At 34.8% G+C, this 9,507-nt stretch overlaps 1 protein-coding gene across 1 annotated transcript; it reads left to right on the top strand.

Annotated features, from left to right (window-relative positions):
• Window positions 1–36: 36 nt before the first annotated feature.
• On the top strand, window positions 37–6,202 carry cdo1 (cysteine dioxygenase, type I). The gene is made up of 5 exons (XM_065270322.2): window positions 37–245; window positions 1,547–1,624; window positions 4,152–4,315; window positions 4,548–4,717; window positions 5,311–6,202. Exons 1-5 carry the CDS (start codon window positions 76–78, stop codon window positions 5,338–5,340), a joined length of 612 nt encoding a protein of 203 aa, XP_065126394.1. The 5' UTR covers window positions 37–75; the 3' UTR covers window positions 5,341–6,202.
• The last annotated feature ends 3,305 nt before the right edge of the window (window positions 6,203–9,507 follow it).

Here is a 9,507-nt window from a genome sequence, read left to right as displayed (position 1 = left end):
AAAGTTCGCTGAATGTATAAAAGGTTGAAGTCTCTCAGTGAACCTAAAAAAACATCAGCACAACAACAACTGAAGATGGAGCAAACTGAAGTCGTCAAACCCGAGTCTTTAGATGATTTGATTAAAACTCTCCACAAGATTTTTGAAAGTGACTCCATCAATGTGGACGAGGTGCAGAGCATCATGGAAGCCTATGAAAGTAAACCACAAGAATGGATGAAATTTGCTAAATTCGACCAGTACAGGTATATTTCATTATTTATTTATGTTTGTAATATAATGTATTTGCATTACGATGACTGAAATCATTATTCTTTAAATGTGTTTAAAAAATGATGCGTTTGCCGGATGCGATTGTTGCCGATGTGGCGAACACGAATTAAAGTTTAACTGTTTTCTCTCCGTCATCCCTCAAAATGTTTTCTGCAATAACAAAGAAAAAAGATTTATATGCAAGTCGATCTATCTTTCTGGTATCGCCATAATTTTAAGCACAAGCGATCTTGTGTAAAAATGTTTGTGTAGTTTTGTTTTATTATTGAAATGACAACAACCATCAATCAAATGCTTGGCAGTAACAATATTATAACAAAGACAAAAATATGCTAGGGAGAATTAACAGTAAAATATTAAACAAAGGACAGATTTTCAGTTTTAAGTGCATTTTGCTTTAAAGAAAATCTTATTGAATCAATAAAATGCTCAATTTCTTTAGGCTTTTTTACAAATTTACATTTGTGAATATATACATTTGTCCATTTGATTCTTCAAAACCCCAAAAAAGTGCATGCAAACAGTTGAAAATAGTAATGTTTGTGTAGTATAAAATGTATTTTTCTCCGCTGATGTCGTGCTGCTGATGTCAGTCTGTGGGCGGGGCTTCTTGTCGGGGGCGTAGTTGAATCCAAACCAATCAGAGCTCCGCGTTAAACTCACACCCGCTGCGCTTTTCCAAATCAAATAAAGTCTGAGATAAACACAGCATCATATTGCCTTTACACAGAACTTTCTGGATCTTTACACCACACTGAAATTAAACCCAGACGGATCTGTTTCGTCTGAGATATTTTGAGTGTGAACAGTCAAGTGATTACAATACTCTAATATCACACATACATCCATTTGATGTCTGCATTTACATCTAAAAGATGATTTCTTTTTATTTGACTGTGTTTGAATTTAAGATTTTTCCTAAAAGATGTCATATAGACCTATTGAAAATTGAGACTGTATTTAAACTAATCCAACCCCAACAAACCCCAACACTCAAAGTCTTATTTACTTACAGGGCTTTCATATTGATGATTTGTTGGATCAATGTGAATTGACCTCAAGACCTTTATGAGATGTTTTTACACAACAGACGTTTTCCAGATTATTAGCAGACATCTTACCTGTGCTATCTGGCTTGTGAGAATAATCCTAAATGAATTGACTGACAGTACAGAAAGAAAATTAAAAACCATCTTCATACATTTGAGCTGGCTTTATGCTGAACAACATGTGATTGATTGACGTGATTGTAAGTATGAATTTGTCTGAATAGGTACACAAGGAATCTTGTTGATGAGGGAAATGACAAATTCAACCTGATGATATTGTGCTGGGGTGAAGGACACGGCAGGTAAGAATGAATGACATTAGTTAAATCACTTGAGTTTTGAAGTTAACTGTTTTAGCTCTATAAGCTAAATAATGCTTAGACATCGCTGATTAATAATTAAACAAACAGATAGCATGAGTCAATAAATTAGAAATATTAATAACCTGATAAAGGGGTCCAATGTCTTCCCATAGCACTGTCATAAAAAGAGATAATATACTAAAACCTGTTAATAAACACAATACAGGACTGATAAAACTTCCAGAACAACAAAGATGTTATCTTATGATGTAACTTTATAAAAAAGCGCATGGGTTAATTTGCAGTGGGGTTTCTTTAAGACAAAACCGAACAAAATATAGACAAAAACAACACATGAATTTGGTCATATTTGCATAAATTGTGACCATGCGAGGCTTAACGCTGGCCTGGGGTTATTTTCTACTGTCTTGGTTGGGTAAGTGGTTTGAATTTTTACCAGCACCATTACAAAAAATCATAATGAAATAAAATAAGTGTTTTTGAGCCATGTAATCTTAATAAAAAGGGTTAGGGTTAATGAAATCAACCTTGAACAAACTGTTAGATCAAGTCTCTACACCAGACAAAATAAAAATTATACGATCCAGCCCTGGACGCCAGATCACGTCAGAAAATATAAATTAACTTGTTTAACAGGCTTCTGTCAGTAAAGATGTTGCTAGAGAAGAACACAAGCAGGACATGAGACAAAGGTTTAGATGAATAGAGTTTTATTGATGGATAGTTTCAGTTTCATATGTCTCAATGTTCAAACCTCGTCCAACAATTCAACATTCATTGTTATACCAAAACTGCTTAATAGCAACATCCCACAAACCTTGAGCTTCCATAAACATTCTCTTTATCTGTTTACACAGACAGGACAGCTCGTGAAACTTCACAAACGTGAGACCACTATAAGACTGAACAACAATGAAATCAATAAGACATATAAAATATAGAAATATAGTGAATGAATGAATAATATAATAAAATATTGAAACATAATAATGAATTAATAAACAATAATATAATGATAAAAATAATAATAATGAAAATTGATAATAATAAAAATAATATTGAATAATCAAATTAACAATTATATGGATAACTAATGATTATAAAATGATTATGTAAATAAATGATTAGGAATAAACTAAATAAACTATAATAAAAACATTCTGCACGTGAGGATCCAGGGTAGGATCCTTCAAAATGAAATAAAAAGTGCTTTTTAGCTTCTTACCCTCGTTTTCAGACACAGAAATGTAAGAAAGTAATCAAATGTAAAAAAAACCACAAAATATTATAGATTCATCTTTAAAAATGAAGAAAGAAGAAGTGACAAAAGTGAAATAGTTAAGAGCAGTGAATCACTTTTTATATTTCTTTTTTGTCTTTGATTAAAGCTGCAATCCGTAACTTTATTCAGTTAAAAATAAACAAAATCAGTTCTTGACTAAATAAATCAATAAAAAAACCAATCTGTGTTCAAAACCTAACCCAGATTCACATCAGTAAGCTGATAATAATAATGATTATTTGCTTGGTCAAGTTGAATTTCACGGGAAATCTAACTTACATGGCATGTGTGGGCTGCTGCAGAGTTTGTACCATTAGTCAACAGTTGCTTAGAGTTTATACTTTTTATCTAGATGTTTTAAGCGACGATCATCTGGGAAACATCATGTCAATTTATTACATCTGAGGAATCATCTGATGTTAAATCAATGAAAGCTCAAACTGAGGAGTCTCCAGTTAAAAAGTTAACGCGAGATAGCTCGAGCTAAAACAAGAGTTTAATATCAGAAGGAATCTTTAACATCTGAAGGGGTTAAATACTGGAGCAAAGATGTGACTTTATCCTCTTAACAGATAAGACATCTATGTCAAACAAACACCTAGCAGATTTATAACTTGTTCAGATGACATCTTTCAGATATATGACTTTTAGCTTGTACTTCTTCTAATGATGACAGATCAGTGATCACAAACATCAGATTCATTCGCACAGAGTAGCCGTGCGAAGCACAACACACATACAGACAATACTACACAACTGTCTACACAAAATAACTACAATGTTAAGTTTCAAACAGAGTAGCGATCGAGAGCAAGTTAGACAGCAGCAAGTTAGTCTGCTATTACTTTAAGACTGAATGCACAGATTTCACATAGACTGCATCAGAAATCACTTCTTTGAAAACTTATTTGAATCAGTAAATAGCTCATAATAAATACGCTCTATGTGGTACGAATGAAATCCTGACATACTACATTTAACATGGTGTCAGTTGTGTCTCGTCACCTCCATTCACAAATCCTCTCCCATGGCCTCATGGGTAGAAAAGTGTCCATCGAATGCTTCAGAATCTTGCTGGAACTATAAGGTTATCCGGTTACTTTTCGGGTACATACTAAATAGTAGGGAAGTATGCGTTTCTGAGGCAGTCATATCGTAACACTGTGCTAATGATGAAGTCCGACTGTGTTGATGTGTTTCTGAGTTTCTCTTCTACCATCGCAGCAGCATCCACGACCACACAGACTCCCACTGTTTCCTGAAACTTCTCCAAGGACAACTGAAGGAAACTTTATTTGAGTGGCCCGATCAAAAGGGATCCCCGCAGGGCGGCATGGTCCAGAAATCTCAGCAAATCTTACTGGAAAACCAGTGTGCATACATTAATGGTAAGACTGGTTGAGTTATCAGCAGACTGAAATTGTACATTTGTGAATGTTGCTCAGTAATTCATCAATCACTAACTTACAGGTGGTTAATCACATACGTAATTTGACTTGATATCAAAAGGGCAAAAGGGAGATTCAAAATAATATAATGCAGCGATTAAGGTCAATAAAACTCCTACATTATGTAAGTGAGATTGATCTGTATTCACGTGAAATGAAATGTTTGTTTCAGATTCCATCGGTCTTCATCGGGTGGAGAACGTCAGTCATACTGAGTGTGCTGTAAGTTTACACCTCTACAGCCCCCCCTTTCAGACGTGCCAGACCTTTGACCAGAGAACTGGACACAAAAACACCGTCAAGATGACCTTCTGGAGTAAATTTGGGGAAAGGACACCGTATGTAAGTATAGTCCAGTGATCATTTCATTTAACTCTTTGATTTCTGCAGCTAGAACCTTTAAAAGCATTTTCTCCAGTGCGATTGTGTCAATGAATGGATCCTGAACATTTCTGCGGATAAACCTGATAGTTTATTAAGTCATTCTTTAGAGATAACCGAGAAACAATCTTATCAATATATTAGTCACAAGAATTTGTAGAAACACTAAACCGTACGAGACGTGAGGAAAGAACTGTATGTTCTCTTAAAGACGCCAACATTCCTTTTAGCTGCATTAGACCTCCGGTGCCAAACCCCCTCACCAGTGCCAGGATCCCCAAAGTGTTTTCCAGTCCTCCAGATGTCTGCAGATTAATTTCTTGCACATGTGCTCCAGTTTTGTCATATACACTACACGCTCTTATCCATTCAGAAGTTGCATAAGCTGCTTTGAGGACATTGCTGTCTGGACAAAAGTGTTTCAACATCAGAGCAGAACTTTGATAAGATAAGATACGAGAGTATTGATCAGCCCGTCCTGCTGCTATTTGTTTTTCTTTGCTTAAAGCTTTATTAAAGGTTTATTAACCACTGGATTTCCACGTTTCTTACAGGAAACCACCATTTCACAAGAAAACAACTGAGAGAGAAAACGACGACGTTCAATGGAGCTCACAGACAAAATTGACTTTTTTTTACAAAAAATCGATGCGGCAGCAACATTGAAAACCCGCGCAGTGATTGAACACTTTTAGAGATTAAAAGTCTTAGTGGTAATCAAAGATGTTTAATCATAGTCTAGATTCACATCGGCCAATGCGGCTGAACGGCAGTGCGGTCATGAATAAAGCTGTGAATCTGTTCTTTGTTCATGGGTTTCAGAAGATTCTCCAAGCATTCCTGTTTGTCTGTGACCTGTGTAATTCCTCTTTTGTACTGTTACGGATGAGAGCTGTTTGGGTGAAGTGTGTAAATTATCAAAAGCAATTACTCATCTTTTCTTTCATTCCACCCATCCACGGACTTGATGAACATAATGCAGCAGCACTTTCTATTCTGATGGATGATTTCTGTTTAAATTGGTCTTGAAATCTCCACATGCTTTTAGATTTAATGCAAAGATGAGCAATTACATTGAAAATAATCTTTCGCTGCCAGCAATTGACATAAAGGGGAACATATATGGTAACATTTGGTCTTAGTATTTTTACATCTGGAGGTTTTATATTGACATTCTTACATGGAAGAAAGTTGTTGTTGTTGTTGTTGTTGATGATGATGTTGTTAATAACACGGAGGTAAATAAAGTGCTTGCACAGATTTCTTGTGTTTAAACTGCACGAGTATTTAAAGTATTGAACAGGTTCTGTTATTGTCACTATAGTTCATCATTATAACCGCTGGGCTTGAGAAATCTTGATGGATTGATTTACTCATGGAAATATGATTTCTGTAAAAAGGCTCTGCTTGTTTTGTCTAATGCATGAATAAAGTGTGTAAATATTATCCTACATATACGGCATTCTTGAGCTGCTACATGAATTGTGTCCTCGTTCACCTTACAGGTGTATGTATGTGAAGTATGCATACGTGAAGTATACTACTGCACTAATTCATGTTAGGACACATCTGCTGCATTCTTATTTCATTCTTGCAACAGTTTATACTCTTAGTGAATGTGTAGAATTAATTCATAATCAAATCAATTGTTATATTGTCATTGCGAATAGAAAAAACAAATGTAAAACACATTCTTTATGATATAAGCTGAAAACCCCACTTTTTTACAGCCCTGTTTATGAACGGATGACTTCCTGTAAAATGATTAGACACTGTATGACACGTTAAATGATATTGCTCTGCATAACAGACTTGACTCTTTATTTTCATAAAGAAGCTGTAAACGGCCTTCTGTGACTTGAAAAACAGCCACATGACACAGTTTAGGATTGTGTAATGTGCAGGGCAACATAAATCGCTCTGGTACCCTCCCATTGGACCGTTTCATTAATAATGTGCCTGCAAAATCAATACTGCAAGAACCTTGAGCCGTACCAAACGGTAATTCTGTCACGTATCGGCTCACGTTATCTGAAGCAGAAGTGAATGAAACGGAGAGAGATTACGTCAATGTCCTTCTCTGCTTGTACAGAGCTTTACACTTTACTGTCAGACTGGGTTTGAGTATCTGTCATGTCAAAGGTCATCATAAAATCTTGCTTTCTAATGCACATTAATCTCTGGCCTATGTTTATCATACAGTATGAAAAAAGCAGTTGTGAAAATAATCATAAAAGATAATTATTGGGTGGGTTTGTTTATAATTTATCGCACCTTTCTCTCGGGACACCGATGTTTGTAGCAAGAATGATAATAATGGTATAGAAGTAAATTAATTAATAACTTCCCTGCACTTAATAACTCATTGAGTCACACAGATGAAAGAACATTTGTATCTCGAAAGCTTCAAGATAAAAGTATGATTTTACTACAAAACAATAAAATGATAAATCACATAATCATCAACAGAACATTTGAAATGATAGTAACAATACAACACCTATAAAAGTCATCATCTGATTTCTGTCAATTTTAGTTTAGTTTGTACCAATCCATTCTGTCCCTGTGAAATGATAATAACTAATAATATAGGTCAGGGTTAAATGAGATGACTTGTGTTGTAATGTACACACATTCAGATGAAGTGGACATCATAAAAAAGATTCAGATAAACCCTCAGATTTAAAGCACTATTCGGACGGGATTAGTTTTCCAAACAACGTTTGAGTTTCAACGTGTCCCCCAGGACGTCTGTGATTTTATGTACCGATTCGGACAGGATTAAAATGATGCAGGCTATTCCAGAGATGGGAGTGTTTGTTTCATGCATTTGGGCGTTGCAGAAGAGCACGTGCTCTGGATACGCGTGTTTGTAATGTTTAATATTTTGCTTTAAATGTAAAATTATGAAAGAACATGTAATTTATTAATTTAATTTTAACAAATCAAAATAAAATATACAAATCCTACTAAAGTAACGTTAGCCTACGTGTTTTATATAACTGTCTGCTTATAATAAACCCAAAGAAATGAAGAAATAATGATTAATAACAATTTATTATCTTTATTAATTAACATTACCATTCCGGAGTTGAAGAACTTTGAACGGAGTTTCTTATAACGTTACTGATATTACAGTGGCCAGTCTTAAAAGTGTTTGATATTCAGCTCGTCTTGATTTAATTATTTTATTTTGCCGAATGCGAAAAAACATCCATATCTGAATGAATGGGACTCAGGAAATACAATATACGCGCATTAGTAAGACTTTACGGCAGATCACGGTGGCCAAAACACGAAATGAACCGCGTTTTCAAAAGATATTGCGGGCAAACACAGACATTTGCATCCGGACGGGATTAAATTTCTCAGAGGACCTCTGAGTTCGGCGAAAAACAGTAGGTAAATTGCTCTGGAATTCTTACGGAGGTCCTCAGAGAAAAACACAGACATGGCCGATTCGGACGGGATTAAAAACACAGAGGACCTCTGAGAAGCACGATTTTCTCAGAGGTCCCCCTGTAAAACTAATCCCGTCCGAATCTGTCCGAAACTTAAACCAAAACAATCTTTGCATTACAGACCCACCAACTTAAAGTGACACAGTTAGGGTTAACCCTAACCTGACCCTAACTGCTTTTCTCAACCTGTTCAATGATGATCTTTTGTGTCTTCTTTACTTGACAAAAAGTGTTTTAGAGGCATGAAAGTTAATTTCTTTATCATATGGGTTCTTGATTTCTGAGTTGGGTGTGTAACCTTATATAATATAATATATATATATAAGTTATATTATCTTAATCACTGTCCTGTTGCCTAAAATATAGCACTATTTTCAAACATGGCAACTATACTGTAAAACATCTGCAGCATTTTTATCAAATCAACACATATTTTTATGTTACTTTAAACTTAAAATGTATAAGTCAACTTTTTTAAGACAAAACTTAAAATTGTAGGTTAAATTGTCTTGCAAAACCAAGTTGTTTTAACTTTGTGCTGCTTTTTTACACAGCGCATTTGTTACAGCAACACAGCATTACAACAAAGACTTAATATAATGATAATGAAATAAAAAAAAAGGTCATTTTAATTAATCAAAATGATAACTGTTAGATTTACAATATCAGGGGAAATAATTGAGAATTTCATTGTTTTGTCTTAATTATACAGCACTTAAAAACATTTCTATCCGTATGTATTGATGTATAATTCAAGGATGTTTAGATGAAGGATGATGGATGGATGAATGTGTGGATATCTATTTATTATAGGCAGATATATAAAGAATATCCACCTTTAGTTTACAGACGGAATTTGATTGAATTATTTGTGTTTAAACTAAAGCAGGTGTTACAACAAACCCTCTGTTTGTTACAATGAACCCCACCTATGGGGTAACGTTTACACTCCTGTCACTTTGTGATTGTATGAAAACGATAGATTCTAAAAACAAACTTTGGGTGGTTATTTGTAGCAGAGATATTTTAAGATAACATATCTTATTCTTGCTTATAGTACTAGTGCTAGTAATAATCCAAAAGACTAACCATATACCAGTTACTAGGGGTCTTATGGCTGGTAAAGCAGGTATTATGGCAGGGAATGTATTTTAAACGTTTTGCAAGTTATAAACGTAAATTAACTGCTGGCCCTCCTCCTCCTCTTCATCACCATCCTCCTCCTCATCATCATTATTTGAATGTAGAAGGAACTGAACGGCGCACCCTGCTGGTCAAAATTAGGAACAT

The sequence above is a fragment of the Paramisgurnus dabryanus genome, chromosome 11 (genome assembly GCF_030506205.2).
Source record: "Paramisgurnus dabryanus chromosome 11, PD_genome_1.1, whole genome shotgun sequence".
In the NCBI taxonomy this organism is placed as follows: Eukaryota; Metazoa; Chordata; class Actinopteri; order Cypriniformes; family Cobitidae; genus Paramisgurnus; species Paramisgurnus dabryanus.
The sequence above is the reverse complement of the archived record's forward strand: the minus strand, read 5'-3'. Positions and strand labels throughout refer to the sequence as shown.

Coding starts and splice junctions, on each gene's coding strand:
- cdo1 (XM_065270322.2), top strand. CDS start 76: ATGGAGCAAACTGAAGTCGTCAAACCCGAGTCTTTAGATGATTTGATT. Junction 1,625..4,151: donor TGGGGTGAAGGACACGGCAG/GTAAGAATGAAT, acceptor CTACCATCGCAG/CAGCATCCACGACCACACAG. Junction 4,316..4,547: donor CCAGTGTGCATACATTAATG/GTAAGACTGGTT, acceptor TGTTTGTTTCAG/ATTCCATCGGTCTTCATCGG.